General features: G+C 34.1%; 1 protein-coding gene across 1 annotated transcript in view; it reads left to right on the top strand.

The window, feature by feature from the left end:
- The window catches only part of LOC127848288 (Na(+)/citrate cotransporter-like), a 33,536-nt gene extending 27,635 nt beyond the window's left edge, over positions 1–5,901 (top strand). The window contains exons 11-15 of the mRNA XM_052380665.1: positions 620–711; positions 953–1,086; positions 1,761–1,922; positions 2,255–2,392; positions 4,450–5,901. Of these exons, the coding sequence (XP_052236625.1) occupies positions 620–711; positions 953–1,086; positions 1,761–1,922; positions 2,255–2,392; positions 4,450–4,644 (721 nt within the window). The 3' untranslated portion in view covers positions 4,645–5,901. The remainder of the gene's footprint in view (positions 1–619; positions 712–952; positions 1,087–1,760; positions 1,923–2,254; positions 2,393–4,449) is intronic.
- Positions 5,902–21,513: the final 15,612 nt, after the last annotated feature.

The raw sequence follows: 21,513 nt of genomic DNA, 5'->3' as shown, positions 1-21,513 counted from the left end.
CTATGTTCTAATGTTCTGAGTTGTGCACTTAAATAGTCGTTACGTGAAATATGCAACTGTGTCATAATATTTATATGTGTTCGTTAGTATGCACTCTTCGTAAATCGGAACTGTGTTAGGTGCGTTATGTGATTATAATTTTAAATAAACGCATGTAATGCGTTAATGCCAATGGTTAAACAACAGGCGCATACGGATATAAACAAGGGACTCTATTCAAAGCGGCTCTGGAACAATAACTGAAAGGGTTGTTTCCGTTATATTATTATATTTTGTTAGTTTTTAGCTAATACAACTTGCTGTGAATGAGCTTTTTAATCGTGCTTGATTTCGTTGACATATAAACAACAGCTTAAATGTATACGCTTAACGAGTGATAAAAAGTGGGGTATTAATGTGATTTACCTTCATATATTTTAACTGTAACAGCCAAAACGTAACGCTCTATATAAATACGGACGTTCATTGGAAATAACGTTTGTGTAAACGTTTTCTTGTTATCATATCTAATTGTTGTTGTTTTTATCTGAAGGTTTCCAATTTATTTATTGACTTGTATTGAAAGCAAACACACTTGAACCATTGTATATAATATTACACATGTATTCTTATTTTTCAGGTATGTAGAAGATTCAACAGCAGCTATTTTTATGTCTGTTATCTTATTTTTCTTGCCAAGTAAACTTCCTAAATTCGGGAAAAAGGACGATGGTAAATACGGGTGTCAGTAGTAAATTAAATATAAACTTCCTCTACACATACTGTTCGATAATCGTACCATTATATTAGAGTTATGTGTATTAATTAATATATGCTTTGCTCTCATGCGATTTGTTGTTCTGTTAAAGCTCATAAACATAATTTATGTTCAATAATTAGTAAGCGCATTTGTTGAAATAGATGTTTTGCAACTAAATAAAGCATAGTTCAATGTTCCTGTTTTTGTTTTCAGAGCATAAGAAGGACGAGTGGACGGCAACCTCGGAGTACGTTCCCCTTTTGACTTGGAAGTACGTCAATAACAAGATGGCATGGGGTGTCCTCCTACTTATGGGTGGGGGATTCGCATTAGCTGATGGTTGTGCTGTAAGTAAAAGTGGTTTAGTTTTATCATACAAAAATAAAAATAAAAAAAAATCACATGTTAACCTACATAGCTTAGATATTATCATATGAACGGCTTCAGGGGTAAAAATTGATATTTCAATGACCAATTCATCGTTGAGTTGTGTGAAAACCGGTGTTTTTATTCACATGTTTCGTTCTAGAGCATCAACCAAATTGTGTTTGTTGGCGTTTGTGTTTGTGCCTGTTTCCATTTCATCTCAGAAGCTATCAAAAGTAATCTCTGATGTTGCTCGCATTTAAATTTGCCTCTCGAAAAGTATGCTGTTTGACAAAAACATTGGCCTAAAGGTAACACATATTTGGCTTTTAAATATAATTGGCGCATTAAAATTATACCGTATAAGAAATCAATTAAATGTTTAACCGTTTCACGGTTCTATAGACATTAAATTCTGTATCACCGAATCATAGCACCTTCCTTCAATCACTAGGGTTTATGTCTTCCTTTTACACTCGCTTCAGTAGGTAATGACGGCCAATTTACCTAACAGGTACGCTTCATACAACTGGGTCGAAATCACCAAGCCTTGCAGCAATTGCTTATTACTGTCACTTCATATGACAGAATCATCCCACAGAAACATCCTAATAGTTTTCTCTTATGCGCTGCAAATGTATTTCCTCTATTAAAGACATCGGGTTTGTCAGAATGGATCAGCGAGAAACTGACGGTGTTTGAGAACTTACCGACTTGGATGACATCAGCGCTGCTCACTTTCATAACAGCAGCTATAACCAACGTGACGAGTAATGCTGCCACATCGACATTGTTCCTTCCAATAGTTGGGGGATTGGTGTGTATAATTTAAAACAAAAACGCTAGTCTTTGAAAGTTACTGTGCCGACAGTGTACGGTCTTGAAAAAGTACATATCTTAACAAAAGTATTTAACTAGGTACACAATGTTAGTTTATGAATGCCTTTGCGATTAATTTTATTGATTGACAAAATGAAATGTGCCCTCGATATTATTAAGTTGGTAGTGATAATAGAATTCATGTTTTTTTTATAACTATTTGAGTTCTAATTTGTTCACTCTTGACGTGCTTGTTTGGTATATTTTGATTTCACAAATAACTTTCAAAGAAGATAATACTGTAACTATATGGACCTTTTTTTTATGCAGGCTATAAAAATATCAGTGCATCCGCTGTATTTCATGATACCCTGTGCGGTGGCGGCCTCGTTTGCCTATATGCTTCCAGTCGGTACCCCACCAAACGCCATTGTATTCTCAACTGGGTACCTCAAAATCATCGATATGGTACGGACATGATCTTTTGTTTTTATCAGTTCTCCTGAGCTAAACGTGCTCATGGTATGCTTTTGTGATCGACTTTTGTCAGTCGTTCGTCTTGCGTCCTTAATATATATTAACGTTAAGTTAAATCTCTGGAGGACACACTCATTGTCCAATCTTCAAGAAATATTGACAAACATTTGTCTCAATAATACCTTTGCCGAGTTTAAAACTGTGCATGTTGAGGTCAATCATAAGGGCCTTCTGTCAAATTTGCCATTTGCCTTTAGGATATGTATGTTGGCCTGTTTATAGACCTTTCATAAATCAAATTAAAATAATGACTGTTTTAATAGAGTCAAGTATTAATGGCTTAATGTCTAACCTTAAGATACTGATTCGTCGCAAACTTTTCTGCTTCTATGATTGTTTTCTACAGACTTATTTCCTTCTGAGTGGGGAAGGGTTAAACGAAAATCTTGTCTGCACTCTAGAAATCGAATTGTTGTCAAATCTTTATCAAAACTCTGTCAAAACATTTGTTTTAATTACACATCAGCTGAGATCGTTAATGATTCGGTTTAGTTGAAAAACATGTACGCCAGGGGGCGGGGCAGTTTATCTTATATGGCTAGAGTAAAACCTTATTAACAATCAAGAAACAATAGTTATCGTACTATATTCATGAAACATGTTTTCATGTATTCTAATTATATCCCGTATGTGTTCGAATATATTTTGGTTCGATGAAAAACATCACCGCTAGGGGACGAGGCAGTTCTCCTTACATATTTAAAGTTAAAAAAATGTTAATGCCCTAGATGTCACATGTTTATTCCAATCTTTTACAAACTTGGTCAGCACTTTTGTTCAAATGATATCTGGGTCGAGTAAGAAATTTGTTAGATGTGCGTCGAAAAACATGGCCGTCAGTTGGCGGGACATTTATGCTTTAATGGTTATAGTAAAACCGTTTGAACGCTCTTAAGTCACATTTGTTATCCAATCTTCATGAAACTTGGTCAAATCATTTATTGTTATAATTTTAGGCAGAGTTCAAACATTGTTGTTGTGTGTCAGAAAACAAGACCGTCAGTCAGTGGGTTAGTTTGCCTCATATGGTTGTAGTAACAAATTGTTTACAATATTAAAATCACATTTGAAATGCAATCTTTCTTAAATGTGGTCGGAAATAATGTTCTAATGACGTCTCGGTCGAGTCTTAAATAAGTAATGTTTCGTTGAAAAATATGGCCGCCAGCGTACGTTGTTGTTTTTCTGTTATGACTATCGTTAAATAATGTTAATGCTCCAATTAAAATGCTTTGGCCAATCTTCTGAAAACTTGGTCATTGCATTTGTGCCTTTAAATCACGGTTGAGTTTGAGACTGGTTTATTTGATCTCCAATACTAGATTTCTTGGTCGAACTAATTAAAAGAATGTTAACACAATAAAATTAACTTTTTTGTCGCACTTTGTTTAAATCTCGAAAAGCGGATATATTCAAATGATATCTCAGCCCAATCCAAAATAAAAAAATGTGCAAAGAAAATATATAAAAAAACACATCATTTTGAACTCAACCTTGGCACAATAGTTAAGTTCCTTTGAGTTTCAGGTGAGCTCTTAAGAGCCATCGCCTTTTTTCAAGACCCTTTATCATTGTATTATATTTCACTATTTTAAGAAGCAACTGGGTATTTAATTCCTTGCTGTTGTGCGCAGATTCGTTTACTATGATTTTATTCCGGAGAACCCATTCTAATAAAGCTAAATTAAGTTTGTCTTTTTAAATGGTGTCGTTTTCTTAAATGTATTGATTGTGTGCATCCGGATGATTTAAAGCTTATCTTATTAAAGAGAAAGTGTCGAATTATTCTACTTATCTGTCTTTTATTATAGATTTGTAATGGAGTTTCTATTTTGCATGGCCAAGTTACATAGTTCACCATATTACCCTGACACGGAGCAATAGCTTTATCATTTTGCGCGGCAATTTCAACGTTGGTTTTGATGTTATACTACAGATACCAAGTATTTCTAGATATCGTATTTTAACAATTGTCTCTGTTATTTTAGATAAAAGCCGGTGGTGTTATCAACGTTATCGCTGTGTTGATAGTGTGTATTTGTATGAACACATTTGTGATGCCGATATTTCACCTATACACAATCCCCGAGGCTTTCCTGACAAATCATACATCCGGCGATCTAGTAGTGCAAGGACTTAATCACAGTACGGTTGGGACAGCTTTGTATAATACAACTGGATGATATGAGTGTATATGGTGACTCTGATTGAAATGATTAATAGGCATTATATCATTGAAAATGCGTACTTCAAGTACCTGTGAATCTCTGGGAAAGGCAATCGTACCGGTTTGAATAGGTCACATTGGAAAAATTAGCACTGAATGATGGGCTTGTCATTGAGTGTGGGATTGTATTGTGTTTGTAAATATTGTATTATTCGGGTAGACGTATTCAGACGCATTGTGCTATGTTGTGGTGTATGTAATGCTTGTCGGTGCTTATATTTGCAACGGAAAATTATATTCACATATAATATCAAAATTTCCCTGGACAAATAGCTTTATAAAAGACAATTTTACACCTTTTGACCTTGTAAGTTTTTCTTCAGAAAAAATAACGCTATTGCTTTCCTGTTATGATGTCGAATGCCTTTCATTACCTCTTTTAAACAATTTTATTTGATCACTGTCCAAGAAACCAACGCCAAAATCGTTTCAATAAAAAAAATCAAAGTCATAACAATTTGTGAGCTGTTATAGACAATTACGGTATGTGTACATGTGTATGTTTAAAAAGCTATAATAATTTTAACAAGTAATTGCCAATAGTATATGATGTATAGGCTGTAAAAACAATCCCTCTGTATACTTAATAAACTAAAGTACTAAGAAACTATTAAAGTATAAACGTGTGATTTATTGTGTCATGTTATGAGACGAAAATACGCAGTTACTGTGGAAGAAGACAAAAATGCACGCTACAGCGAGCGAACTGCACGCACTAAACAATCCAAATATTACTCTTTATAGTACCTGCGGAATATTATATGTTCGTACCGAAATTAAACATGCAATTGTTGTGATCATATTAACATTAAATGCATAATTATACATACCTCGTTTTTGACACAATAAGACGTTGCTGGCTTCTATGAAACTCAAAAAATGATCAAGAGTTGGGCTTCTCGCTATCCATTAAGGATATGTAAGTTGGCAATACATAGATATAGTTAACATACTATAATGTTGTTTTGTTGGGACGAGTGTATATGCATTTAATAGTAAATGAGTATAAATCCGAAGTACTATTGTTTCAGAAGTTTTAAATTAAAAAAAAACACTCGCAAATGTTCGTATACACGTAGTTACCTTTTCATTCTAGAACAATGGAGATACCACATGTATGGAATATGACACGTACAAGTATTAACCACAAAATTGCAATTTATGTACGCTCAAAATTTTGATGTACCGCACACAATAATATAAACATCTACAAATTGGCAGGTAATATATTATATATTCAGTATTTATATGTTTGTCCTATTGTGCAGCGTGTTTATTTAATCATGTCAGCCCAAAAGAAAAAATGATTTTTCATAAACAATATAAGTCTGTTTTACATTTAACTATTTAAGTGTTTTCCCATTACATATTATTGGTCATTCTTGCTTTGCTAGTTTATTTATATTTTGTATATCACTTTTTGGTTATTGGACACATGTAATCATAATATCAAGAGGTTTTTTTGCTAGGTTGTCAGCTTTTTCATTTCCTTGTGTGCCGATACGGCTTGGAACCCAAGAAAGGTTGACCTTTTTGGATTTGAAAGTATCACGAAATTTTAAAGTAAGCTTTTTACTCATACCATTATGAAATTAACGATTTCTGATTTGCAACAGTGGAGGGCGAATAGGGCGAATATGGCGAAATTTCCTTTAGTTTGTTTGGAAAAATAAAAAAAAGAGCAAAGAAAGTGTTTATTGCTTCAGCCGAACTTATTTACGCTATGTCTGTGTCTGGAAGCCTTATTTTAGCTGATATATCATTTGAAAATAAAGCACAACCAACCAGACATTCATCTATAAACCCGTTTAACGTTGATGCATTCATTATTCATTTTAATATTGAAAAACTCAGATTTAAATATTTCAAGAATACTAACAGCTTTTTTGAACGAACGAAAATGAAGTCTTAAGGGTATATGTTTTTGTTTGATTTAATATTCTAAATTTTCAGCAAGCTTGGATTTGAAAGTAAATTCAAGAGAAGCTTTTTTATTCGGCGCAAAGTGCAGTGTGTTTGTATTCCATCACGCATCATGTTTACTGATTGTTCAACGTGTGCTTTATATGTTTAAAATACAGTCCATAGTGCGTTTCATTCTAGAAAAACAGCTTAGATTATTAAATTGTAATTACATACGTTTTTAACTGTCATATAAGCGCAAAATTACCAATTATAAAGGTAATACCAAACTAGAGTCAAACGTCTTAGTTTAAAAAGATCCATTAGATTATGCTACAGAATATTTTAGACAAAACGTAATATCTTATGGTGCATAAACGCATGTCTATCTCAAAGGGTTTACCTGTTTCGTAAATCGATTTTGGAGAACGAACGAGGATGATTTATTACATACACAAAAATAAGTGTTAGATGTTTGAACAAACAAAATACAGTTTTCTGATTATACCAATGATTCTCATTTAACGCAATTAAGGAGGTATTACATTGCGTACACAACCGTTGAACAAAATCCGCCTTCATATTTTATATTGTACTGTTTTGTACATTTCCTAGTTTTGTTTGCATGTTAATGTTTTATGGCATTTACACTTCAATAACTCCCAATAACACGACATGCTTAATTCAACGAGTATATTTACTTCATACTGTGTTATTTTAGGTCATAATTGATCTTTTATTACCCGTTACTACTCACATTTAGTTATGAATAAAGTACTTTGTGAAATATTTAGATTATCTTCGTAGTATTTGCTTACAATCGCGTGATCTTGTAGAGATGCTTAATTTGTTGATCTGTGTTTTTATATGCTATACATCAAACATAGACCTGGTACTTGTGCATTTTTTGATGATTAATTTAAAGCATGAATTGTGTTTAATATTTGTATTGAGTATCAGGCGTGCTCGTTTACACTGACATTAATCATATTATGCCATAACATATTTTGAATTAATTTATATCGGATGCTTGCAGTAAGAAAACACATTTTAATTCTTTTTTTTCATCGACTTATCCTTTAAACGATCCGAACATTAGATAATTTTGTGTTCAAGAATTCCGAGCTGCCTTGGAAACTAAACGTTGTTTGCTAAAAAAATCGATGCATGTTGTTGTGGAAACTAGTTTTTCGTATGACTCTCTCATTAAAGCTTGCATTCAATACCTGCTCAGAACAGACAAGTCTATTTTTAGCCATGCAGATATGCTTGAAATGTGTGCACATTAAAGACGTTATGAAGAAGACTATCGAAAACGATGACAATTGCATTTTCAGTAAATGCATTTAAGAAAAAAGAGAAACTACGATTGCATCATTTATTTACCAGTCCAATGTGCAAAAGTATAATAAATACAGAATATGCAATCAATAAATAAACATAAAATAAGGCCGCTCTGAATCAATTGATCGACTTAGCGAGAGAATGTTTGTAGGTCTATTGAAATAATCGATGCCCAAATAATTATTTCCTATAATAAGTAACCTTGTATTCATAAAGGCAATCAGGAATTATTTGATATTTTGGTGCCTGAATAAACAACAAAACCACAATATCAGCTCCAATCGTTTCGTACCTAATAAGGTTTCGTTGAATAATTAAAGTCTCACCGACACTTCAATTAGTAAATGTGACACTAAGCTTAAACTAGATTCTATAAGCTGCTTTGTTAATGTTTACAAAAGGTAAAAGTTGGCAGAATTACTGCGGATAAATCTGATGCCACTTGATAAAATTACCATTGAAACTGACGCAAGTTTATTACAGAACAGAAAGACACATTTGTTTATGGTATAACCATGAACAACAAAATATGTTTTAATAATATTGGACATGTCAGATGGTGGGAAAGCGTATATCGTTTTTAAAATGATGTTTGACTTGCATTATACATTCTTTTAATGCATGATTGCATTCAAGTTCAAACCCTTTTAATGGATACAGGTCTCTTATAACTCAATACATTGTTTTGTAATATGCATGCACACATGACACTGAAATTTACTCTTAAACATGTGTTTTTCGCATAACAAATACTTTTGTTGTGATGCATTAGTATTGTTTTCCATACAAATAACCGTCTCCACTGGTAAATTAATTTATGATATTTATTTTATGAACTGCGAACAAGTTTTTTCTTCTAAAGCACATAAACTATTTTGCTTTACAGTGAATATCTTGTTACGAATGTTTCTCTTTTATAGCATTAGCTTTCAACATATCCAAAATGTGTTTTCATCGTTAGGCCGTAGTATTTCTTCTGATAGGACACACTGACATTGACATTTAGGCTAACCCACAGTATTGCTTGCACTTTTATAACAAAGCAATAAGCCGAATATGTTTGCGGTTTTGTTTTGTTGTTTTTTTTTCGTGCTGCATGCGCTAGACTCTGTGATTATTTGAAAATTAATATATTGCATCTACACCCAAGGTATGCGGTTTGGTATTTTACATATTGCATTACCACGTCTTTTGGAGATGCCTAACACGTTTATGGAATTTTAATGCTGAAACTTTTATTTACAATAAACCATTCTTTTATAAAATTACACTTAAAAGAATGTATATTATGTTTTATGCTTATTAAAAAAGCAACATTGACCCAAGATAGTTAGACCATACCAATTTATTTAGTGAACAGAAAGAGGTCATTATTTATCGGGTAACAATGTATTCATACGCTCCTCATTACAAGATGTAGGGTGTTTGTTTCCTGAATTTCCTCGAAATTTGCCTAATGAAACAAAAACAAATAATGAATGTAATTTGATCAGATTTGAAGTAATCTGAACATTTTAAAATGGAAATAAGTACACACGGACAAGGTTTCAAATGCGGATTAAAACAGATTAGGAAGTTTTAATCTCTCGAATAATTGAGCAAAATACAAATGCAAATATGATAATGTTTAAATTTGAGCAAACTGAGTTTTACTATTTCAATGAACCTATTGTCATCAATAATAATCATTTTATATAAAAACAATTATCCGAAAATGAACACAAATGGCATAAACACTTAGCTGAGCAATACCAAGTGCAGCGATTATTTCCGCAATTGAACATTTGATTAGGTGAAAAAAGTAAATCGAACAGTCCTCTAGTGAAACCGATAAAGACTATTACTGATAACAATGATTTCAGAAAATGTATAGCCACCAAAAAAACACATTTACTCGAATATCATGTAAATGACCATATATTTGTAAAAAAGAGTGAAATAACTGTTATTTAACTTACAACAAAAAGAAGCATAATCTAACCTAAGAACGATAATTAAACGGGCACACATACGATTTATTACTGAAAAAGAATCTAACCAGTTTCATCTAAGTCGAAATGCACTCTGGGATAAAGTAAAAAGGATTTTAAAGGAAACTGCTTGTAAAGGGCAGTATACGGAATGCATCAGGTCAAATTGGAAATGAAAAGGTGGGCATCTTTAAAAAGAAAACAAATGGCAGTACAGCTCCAAAAATCTAAAAATAACTGCGTTTTTTCAACTGCACGTTCTTGCAAAATCCACTGTATACTGAAGTTTAAGCTATCCACACACATAAATCTTTGTGTATTTTAATACATTTTTATCATTATAGGCAGTTTAGTACTTCAGTCAAATTACCAATTGTGAATTATATATAAACTGTTATTTTAAGTGAACCGTCGTCGCAATTCACGTTGTTCAAGCTCGTGTTTTTCTCAGTTTATGAGTCTCACCTTAAACAATGTGTGCATCCCACCTCCAAAGATGTATTCGCTATTTATAACATTTTAATTGAAAATGCTTTTAACATTGCATGACTGTTGGAGGTTGTGTGTAACTTTGACAACTCATTTTTACCTGATTGGACAAATTGTGACAGTCTCACCGGTATTTGGTGATACCAATTGTGGAAACATATTTTAATCGTTCCAACTATATAAAGCGAGACCATACGATTTTGTCAAATATTTATGAACTTATATAAAATGTGTAAATACTTATTATACATATATTTCAATATAAATTAAAATAAAAGTTAAGACGAACATGTGTCGAAAAATGCGAAATAAGCCAGATATTTAATTCTGAAATCGAAAATGGCTGTACAGTCGAATTCGCGAACATGTAAATCATGCATGTACGATGTGAATCTAAATTTAGTTTCACTGTTTATTTAAAATTCCTGCAACGATATATATTCATACGACACACGAACACTTACTCAGATCCTAATAAAAAGACGAATGCTTCGGTTATTGTAGGAAAATATCTACGAAATATTTTCGTCAGAATCGGCTCGGGGCGCTAATTTGTCCTTGCTGAATTTTATGAAATTCGTCTTTAATGTATAATTTTTCTTGCCTATTTTGTGTTATTGTAACATATTTTTATCAATATATTACAATTTTAGCATAAATAAAAATCGTAAAGTCTCTCTTTGAAGGAATTATTTCTCTTTTTTTAATAATATCCAAATTTTTAACAACCGGTAGTGTTTAAATATATTCATAAGCAGCATTACTTTTTAATAAGCATCAATTTTTGCATCAAATTGAAGCGAAAGGTTTTTCCACGATGATTAAAGGGTGGTTTTCCTTTTTAAATATGATGCCTGTCGACTGGAAATGACACAAACGCTCCCAGAGCTGAATCAGTTTCTGACTGTTCGTAGTATCAAGCATTTGCAAGTGATATTTACGTGCAGATCCAGAAACAATTGAGATAAAGATAATTAAAAGTTGATCAAATTTACTTATATATAATGGTAGAAAAGTTGTGGTATCAGGTAGAATTAGAATGCGCAAGAACGTTGCATTAAGTAATTGAAGATATTGTTATTTTAAATCACCAAAACCAGTGTTGTATTCATTCAACTTAATATTATAGCATATTTGTTCAATCTAAATAGTTTTTAAAATAATTTTAACAATTAATTGAAATTGCATGCGTCATAGAAACATCAATGTTTAAATATGCTTTAAGGTATTTGATTATTATGATTCTACTATAATAATGTAACTTTATAGCTGACAAGATAGCTCACAGGTTGGGCCGGAGTCACTCTGGTGGCATATTGATAAGTCCCATTTTCGCACGGCGTTGCTCACATGTTTTAGGGATCACTCGGGTAGTGGGTTATTACCGCATTATAAATGACTCTTTTACGTCGGCGACAGCCCAAAGCCACTGCGCACTTCATCCGGGATTTGTACATGCGCATGCTTAACGGCAACACGAACGAAATCAAGTAGTTATTAATTAAACAAATTAATTATTATTGTCTTCCGACAATAGAGCATTAAAAACTAGTATGAACAAATTGATAACTAGTAGGTATTGCATTGTGGTCTTGCATAGTTTATGATGCGTGCTGAATTATTGTTTAACTTATTTAAAAAATATATGTATATATACAAATTTCGACTTTTCATATTTTTCAGAATTTCGCTGTTAAAGTATTTCGGTCATGATACATGTACCATACTTTAAAAATAGAAAATACTCCATGCTTTCATCGGTTTCGAGCTACATCCCCCAAACGATACGACACTCAGGTCTCGGAGCGTGCATTTATCCTTCTCCTACTCGACGTGGAAAGCTTAAATAAAAATAGTATTTAATACAAATATTTGTACATTGAATTTATGTTTTATTATAAAACTTACAGTGTATCATTAAGATCTGCAGCGCGTAGAAAAACCGACTCCAGCCGATCGCGCGTTACATGTACTATTTATGCCCATATTAGGTTTCTTTTAGCGATACGGGTAAGTTAAATCGAAAAACATGTATATAGCCTGTGGTACGTCTACGAACATGATCACAAATTAACATAATATCGGAAGAAGCACATTAAACATCCGATACCGGTTTAATATCCACAGTGATTAAAATCACAACTAAATAGATATACGCTCTTAAGAACGTGCTTTTAAAATTTCCCATCCAATTCAATTATGTATACTCTTTTGTATAATACTTTTCACTGCTTAAAAAAGTACAAACAAACGTTAATTAGGGGAAATAAGGGTCATTCAAATAGCTTATGACTTTTTTAAAATAACCTAGTAACATGAAAATTTTGTTTTGCTTATGGGACAGCTGATATGCCTGAGGCTCGTGCAGAAGAAGTCACACACGGCGTCGTTTCCACGCACGGGTGTTGCCGTTGTGCTGTCGACATGCAAGAGATGTATAGAAGGATCCTTGACTTATAATAAATACTTTAAATATATTTTAACTTACACCTCAAAAGCGAAATATCCGAGCGGCATGTAGCGACGTGATTGAAGTTTACAAAGCTGGAAAGTTATGTGTTTGTTAAAAGAAATACGTTGAATTGATAATATGCAGATATAAACGAACAGAACGTATTTGAAGGGGTAAAATTGAATAATTACAAATCTACGATTCTTTCTATCTTAATTTTACTTGATTTACATTTCGACGTTCAAGTCTGTCAAGTTTAATTAAGATGTGTAAAATATATCAACAATTTTTTACATAAAGGTACCTTGCAGAATCTCCGTCAGACACTTTGAAAGTTGTCACTATTTCTTCGCTCGTTTCTTTGTTTTTATTACAAAAGGTGCCAATGCAAGTGCCAAGATTGAGCGAACATGGAACACACAGTTGTGTTTATAAACGAACGAAACTGCAACGGCCACGATCATAAACTTAGCAAAGTATCATAGACTATGAGAGTGCTTTGTATGATTTATTCGCACGTTCCATGTTTGTATCTTACGTAAAGTGCCAATGCCAATGTTGTTCACACATGGGACAGGTAAAACCCACACACATGTTTATTTATATACCAAGATTGCTTTGTACGATTTATTCGCACGTTCCATGCTTGTATCTAACGTATGCCAATGTTGTTCACACATGGGACAGGTCAAACCCACACACATGTGTATTTATATACCAAGATTGCTTTGTACGATTTATTCGCACTTTCCATGTTTGTATCTTACGTGAAGAGCCAATGCCAATGTTGTTCACACATGGATAGGTAAAACCTACACACACGTTTATTTATATACCAACGCAATTGCTGTTGGACACGATACAAAACGTATCATAATGTCATAGACCACACGTTTTGTCAGAGGAAACAAACTCACTAACGCTAACAGAGGATTCGACTTTGTTATAAGCACTGAAATATATCCTGTATCGGTGCAATCAAGTTACATATTCTGAACAGAAAAAATGTACAAATGTGTCAAATAGTTATATCCCATTCTTCGGTATTTTATGCAATATGTCCTGCTTCTTTTGTGTTTGTTTTTAGTTCGACAAGGCTTTTATTTAACCCTAATGTTACAAGTGAAGAAATCAACAGTCTCATTTAGCATATTTTATTTTCCATACGCATTGTTTGTTGATTTTATTTTAAACTTTGTTGTTTACTCTTTGCTGTGTTTTCATTGTTATGTTGTGTGTTTTTATAATTTTTATTTGCTCAAAAATGAATGTCATTAATAAATACTTGTCAATGTTTAACCCTGGTTGAAATTTACCCACTATCTTTGTATTTTCATCTCGATATTGGAGCCGCAGTAGGAGTCCGTGATTACATGAATACACTTAGAAAACTGATAATGAAACACAGGGAACAGTCAGAACAAAACAAATAGTTTGTTTACGACAGCGTATACAGCTCATCGTCAAAATAACAATAAGGCTATTATAAACACACAAGCGTCAAAACAATAACAATTTTGTTTATGCATATTAAGTAATATATGATTTTTGTGAGAATGTAATATGTAAGAGAAGGGTTTTAATTTCTTTAACAAAGTTAAGTAAATGTTCAAGATCTGTAATTGAGTTAGAAACAATTGTGCAGCTATATATTATACACAAAATTTCAATTTTGGGTAAGAATATCTCTCTATCTATATCTGTCTCTCTATGTTTGTCTCTCTATGTCTGTCTCTCTATGTCTGTCTGTCTATGTCTATCTGTCTCTGTCTCTGTCTCTGTCTCTCTCTGTCTCTCTCTGTCTCTCTCTGGGAGGGGCGAGAGACGAGAGAGGGAGAGAGGAGGGAGAGAGAGAGAGAGAGCGAGAGGAGAGAGAGAGAGGAGAGGGAGAGGAGGGAGGAGAGAGAGAGAAGAGACGAGAGGAGAGGAGAGAGAGCGAGAAGGAGAGAGAGAGAGAGAGAGAGAGAGAAGAGAGAGAAAGAAAAGAGAGAGAGAGAGAGGAGAGATAGAGAGAGCGGAGAGAGAGCGAGCGAATAGAGGGATAGAGAGAGAGCGAGAGAAAGAGAGAGAGAGAGATAGAGAAGAGAGAGAGGAGAGCGACAGCAAAAAGAATGAGAGAGAGAGAGAGAGAGCGAGCTCTCTCTCTCTTCTCTTTCTCTCTCTCTCTCTCTCTCTCTCTCTCTCTCTCTCCTCTCCTCCTCTCTCTCTCTCTTCCCTCTCTCTCTGTCTCTCTCCTCTGTCTCTCTCTGTCTCTCTGTCTCTCTGTCTCTCTCTCTCTTTTATCTTACAGTTCCATAACAGTACAATACATAAACGCTTGTTTTTTTACGCGAATACAAATACCACGATCGACTCAAACCTTAGAACTTGCAACAAACAAAATGTAAAAAATATGTGAAATGTGTGGGCACCTTGTGGTATCACTTTGAAACAAAAACCGTTGTATATATGACGGCACGTTTCGTTCACAAAAGTTTACATTGTTCATTTTTAAGGATACATATCCACAATGATATTTTTTTTCAAATAATAATCACACAAAACTGCACAGTAAAATAGTTGCCTTCCTGTTGGCGTTTCAAAGTAATAATCCTCGCATAATTGATTATTTGTTTGATATTGCTTTGAGTGACCGTATTGAACCATAACGAATTACCACATTTAAAATAATTGTAAAATGTAATTTTACTCTTTAATTTTTCTGATATTTAGATACGTATTCCAGGAGTTTCTCTGTAGAAAACGCCTCTTGTTTTCATATGTTATAAAATAGTTGCATCGAGTCCCTTTAAACAAAATGCCTTAAAACGCCGAAAACTCTATGACATACATACTGCATTACTTTGGATGATATGACTGAAAACCAGTAGAACACTTTTAACCGTTTATATGAAGCTGGTTTCTTATCTATATGTTATTATTTACTTTAAGGTGACTCGGTAGACCTCTTTGTCAACTTATTATCTAATTATGCTTTAACAACTACAACACGGTATCATAAAGGTACTTGAAAAAATACAATACTTATTTGTATGTATTTTTATTTAAAGAAATACCTCATGACTGTTGATTGAAAAAATACAGAAAGACGGTCACATGCTATATGTATTTATTGTTCCTTTTTGACGGATGATGATTGAATATAGAGAAAGAGGGTTGCATATTATATTTATTTATTGCTCATTTTCCTCCCAACTGGCTAAAAGCTCGTCCTCTCTTTTACTTCAGCGTTGCACTCCCCGTATGGCTTCATGCTTTGATCACGATGTGTGCATTTAGCCTTTCCGAATTCGCAAATGAAATGTGTAACGGTCACGTGTATAATAATAGGTATTTCAGTATTTGTTCATCACAGTTTGATAGAAAAGGTCATACCTACACGTTATATAAATGAATTTAAATAAGTAAAAGAGTTTATATGAAGTAAAATAAATTACACTTTTATTTTAACAAATATATTTAGACATTTGATTCTACAATTATCATTGATACAATTTTAAGGCAGTTATTTTAATTTCGTCTTTCAGTGTGTGCGACACAGCAACTCTAATGCCGAGAAAATTAGGCGTTTTTTGAATCGTCAACGACGCTTGTGTATATGTTATACCTTCACAAATTTGTTTATTATAAATTTTATCAAACCATGAAGTCTTGACATTTTAATATACACACTTCATAATTACTCTAAACATTGTTTCACGATTTGGACTTAAATCGATTTAATAACAATCAGTGCATTTTCGATATCCTATACTTTTCTTTATTTCAATTCGCACCATTATATCAAAGTAATCAATTAGTATTCAGTGTTAAATGATGACTAAGTAAACACGTACTAGTTCTGGTATGTCCGTTTGTTGGAGCCGCAGACGTTGATCTGATCCGGTGGACAGGTCATGTTACTGAGGCTCGTTCAAATTAAATCAAACACGACGTCTTGCCCTTGCACGGGTTTTGCCGTAGTGGTGACGACATAAAAGAGGTCACCCACATCAAGACGTTTCAATGTTTGGTCCTGGCAATAGGTTTTTCAGAACTCGCACCTGCCAAACGGAATGTACATATCGTAACATTCTTGGAGTAAATGTATTCAATTATTTGGAATATATCGAAAGCCCTGGGTTAAATCAGACGCTGGATGGCATAATTGTATACATATTGAACCATATGCCTCACCTGTTTGCATCAGTTACTATTTCAGAGCCGCATATATATATATATCCAGTTTGTAAATTATGTTAGTAAGCGAGCACTCGGCGAGCGAACGTACTGTGTTGACGATTTAAATAAATCATGGCGTGCAATTATATCGAGTGTCCGATCACATATAAAGCATGATGCTTTTTAATAAGCAAACAAAATAAATATTTGCGTACACGCTAGTATATGGAAAATTGTTTAAATAGCGTGATAACATTCCGGAAAAGCTAACTTTTTTCTGTCTAAGTTTTTAATAGAAAGTCGGACAAGATAATATTGCATATTCCTCTGTCGGTAACTCAGGCAGCACTACTCTCTGAATTAAAAAGACGAGTTTTTATAGTGTAATGTTCAGCCGCAACTCAAGCGTTCAGCTGCATTTACATTTAAATTCGAACATTTCTTAGCGGATCATTATATTTGATTTATTTGCGTTTACACCACAATATGAGCCTTTTCAGATCATTCATACTGAAATCATTCGGAGTTCACGCGGCGTCATCGGCGACTTTGCGTCTTATACCCTTCGTTATTATCGTATATTTTACGAATCTGTATAGAAACCTTTGCGCTTCCTCCTCGGCCGCGCTGCGTTCATAGAATGGCCGCGCTGCGAGTATCAAATAAGCTCAAGTTGTCAAACAAAATATGTAAATGCTACGATTTACGCTCTGCAGACTTCATTGGGGAAACACGGGATCAATCCATGTAAACAAAGTATCATCCGTGTGCAGTCAACGCAGGCTTATCACGGATGACACTTAACATGAAATATTTCGTTGACATAAATCTCTCTTTAAACAATTTATTCGTGGCGGAAAATGTCCTCCCTTAGCCTGTGAGGTGCGCAGAACACTTAATGCATTAAGCCCGGTTTTTTAATAACTAGGCTCATTCAATTTAAATTAAGTCCTTATCTTAGCGTTAACACCAAGTATTATGATCGTTGACATGAAATACAAAGACATATTTTCCTGAGCGAAGCCATAATCATACACACAGTCACAGTTTATGGCGTCGACAGGGCAATAAATCTGCAATCTTGCCGGTACTCCGCAAGTACACAGAGCCTAGGTATTTCCGTTTTTCTATTTTTCGTTTCACACGGCGGGTTATAGAACTCCATCATACAGCGTGCAAGCGACGAAAATATTTGAACGATTTGTATGGCTGTTAAATTATAGTATCAAAGACATCAGCAACACGTGTTACATGATATACGATGAAAAATTCCCAATTCCATGCACAAAACAGAATTCGGAACTTTAATTTGAACGCAATCAATTTGTCGGCAAATGGCTGTTTATTTATTGAACATCACAAGCCAAATATAAAGTCAAATCATAACACGAGAGTTCGGAAGCTGTATTACTAAACACATTGTCCTACTAAAGACTTCGTATTACAGTAATTTGTAACAACCTCTGTTGCTTGCGGGCAATGATTGTTTGTAGAGTATTTACGGTAATGCTGTCGATCCTAGACATGGCTATGAACGAAGAAAGTGATATAAAGGGAATTTACTATGTTATAATATAACATTGATTAAAACAATCAACGAAATTCGAACCGAACCAGTTTAAGTATTTCCCGACTATCTAGTCGTGGGTGGTACAGAACTAAAGAATGTGCATGTGTTATATGAACACATCTTCTAATACTGATGGGGATGTCCAGGTTGTGAACATGCCATAAATACATAAATTCTACATTTGTAAAAACATTGCAAGTGCGTACAACTCTTTTTTGATCGATGCTGTGGCACTTCTCTTTTGAACTTTACTGCTTTTTACCAAAATAATTTTTTAACAGGTTTAAAAGTAAATGCCTTATCAAACGCGGGTGCGCGCAATTGCATACGTTTCTCCACGTGTTTTTTCATATGAGACTTGCTAAATGAAATTAGCTGAAGTTTCGCTTTGCCCATAACCAAAATACATACCTTTCGTTAGCACTTGAAAGGAGAAAGATGAAACTGTAACCACATTATTACAGCAGATACACTTTATTTCGAAACGTAGAAAGCTTTTAACTCATGGGTAAAGTTTAAGTTCCATTCAATACATTTCCTAGTTGTCAATGGCATACATACATGTATAAATAAAACAAATTAAGATAAGAAACAATTTACTACACAGCAATTACAGTGAATATATCAGTAAGTGTTTGTTTAATAACACGATCTGATCATAGTTAAAACTAAGAAATACAATTTTCATCACAAATATAGAGCAAATATGTTAACATGTGTCAAGATTTTAATAAATGGTCTATGATCCGTCTAAAAAAGTTCAATATATGTTTGCATATCGATATAATTATAAGATAATAGATGCCACCAAGTTAACGGGTAAAAGCTTAGATATTTGATCACCATGTATTGTAATATATATATGGAACTTATAGTGTTCAAAACATAACAAGACTTTCGATAAAAATGTAATACATCCAAAAAATTAAATCTTATTTTGTGCTTTGAGTAAAAAGTATTTTATATCTTATAACTGTGTGCTTTTTTAGCCTCTGGAATTCAAAGCTGGTTCAGTGCCCTCGGCCCTCGGCGTGGATATGGTGTCCGCATAGCGACTGTAGGGTCTCGGTATGGATGTAGAACATCCTTTAGTCGCAAAAGTTTTAAAATGTGTTGCATTTGAAAAAAGAAGTTAAAATTTTCAGTATAATCTTTCAGTCTCAACCAGGTTTTACAGCATATTGTTGTCGCACATAAGATCAAATGTTCGTTGGACATTCATGCTCTAGGAGGTCAGACATTAGCGCTTTCGTGTGGGAACAAGTCAGAGGGAGCGTCAGATGTGACCCTTTATGAAGTTTTAAATTGGAAAGTACGTTAGGCAGTATTGCTTCACATGAAAAAATGTGATATCGTTGGAGACGAAAGTAAGGAGAAAGGCGTCAGCCATTTATGCCGCCGTGATACTGACAACTCAGAGGGAGCATGGTACATGGCTGTTCTTGGAAACACAACTCAGAGGCAGTGTCAGACATAATGTTGTCATGTACACAATTCACAGGGGGGGGGGGGGGCTGTATCATATGCATAAAAATCAGACATGCACATTTTTATGGATCGACCCAAATCATTAAGGGCATCGAACATGCATGAGGTCTATTTGGACACAAGTAAGAGAGGCGTGGTACATAGCTTCCGGGCGGGGGATGGGTAATAATCTGAGCGGGAGTCTTGGACGATACAAGTAACAGGGGCGTCACATGGCCTTCATGGTAAACATAAGTCATAGGCGGTCTCAGACCGTCAGTAAAGGATTTTTGCCTTGGTGACACAAGTCAGAGGCTATGGGTCTATGGCTGTCTTTAGGAAAACACTGAATAGGCGGCGCCATACATCAATGATTGCTTGGATGACACAAGTCAGACAGGCATCAGACATAATTCTCTTGACGTACACAAGTTATCGGATGATTAACACATTTATGATGGTATGATGGTTAACATTGACATATGTCCGCACTTCTACTTGTTACAGGTCTTTAAAGCCTTGCTAGATTAACTAAGTTGTATTCACCATTCACCAAGATGATTTCATCTCCACAGTGACACTGATAGAATTACACAAAATGGGATAAACGAATGCGAATAACCGTCCCGTTGAAGGCGACCCAATGTGCAATAGAATCAATTTGTTGTTTGTTGCGATATCACAGTATGGTCACGTGTTATTGAGTGTGCTCTTTCATATGTTTATATAAAACGTGAAAGGAATGATGGGTAAACTAGAATAATATTGTATGTGCTGAACAAAGAGACTACTATCTCGCAGCGCTCAAACATCATCCCCGCAAAAGTTCGTCATAAGAAAAAGAACAACAACACTTGCTTTAACATAAACATAGAAGTGTTGTATTAGGAGTAGACCTGGTTTACTCTTCTTGTCAAGTCTGTGCTTAATAAGATGAAGCTGTACATTTCAATTAAAAACTAATTATTAAAAACAAAAACAAAGTTTCCGCTTAAACGACTTCCAAAAAGACGATGACTCACAAACTCTTGAAATTGAATGGTCTAATGTTTTAGTGTACGTACAAGAAAGAGAGTTGGATTTGTATGCAAGGATCTTCTACTTTCAACGGCGAAAAAAATGATGATCGAGATTGCGTCGTAAGATGTTTCCGATACTAAAACAAATGGCTCTGCCGCATTTTTAAAGAAAAAAATCGAAAAATGGGTTACAAGGCGCGAAAACATAAACCTTTTACATGTTACTTAGTGCGTGTATGTCGTTAAGAAAGAAATATGTGTATGTGCATGAATAGTATGTACACAACAGCCATAGTAACGTTTTTCTTATGTGTATATGTATTATTGCTTTTATTCCGAAATTTATTGTTAGGCATAGTTTGAACTAACCTAAACAAAATCCGGACATCAGTTTTAATGCCGTCTTCCAATCAAATAGTGAATGCATTATCACTGCGGGGAATCACGTGAT

This window comes from Dreissena polymorpha, chromosome 1 (assembly GCF_020536995.1).
Source record: "Dreissena polymorpha isolate Duluth1 chromosome 1, UMN_Dpol_1.0, whole genome shotgun sequence".
In the NCBI taxonomy this organism is placed as follows: Eukaryota; Metazoa; Mollusca; class Bivalvia; order Myida; family Dreissenidae; genus Dreissena; species Dreissena polymorpha.
The sequence above is the reverse complement of the archived record's forward strand: the minus strand, read 5'-3'. Positions and strand labels throughout refer to the sequence as shown.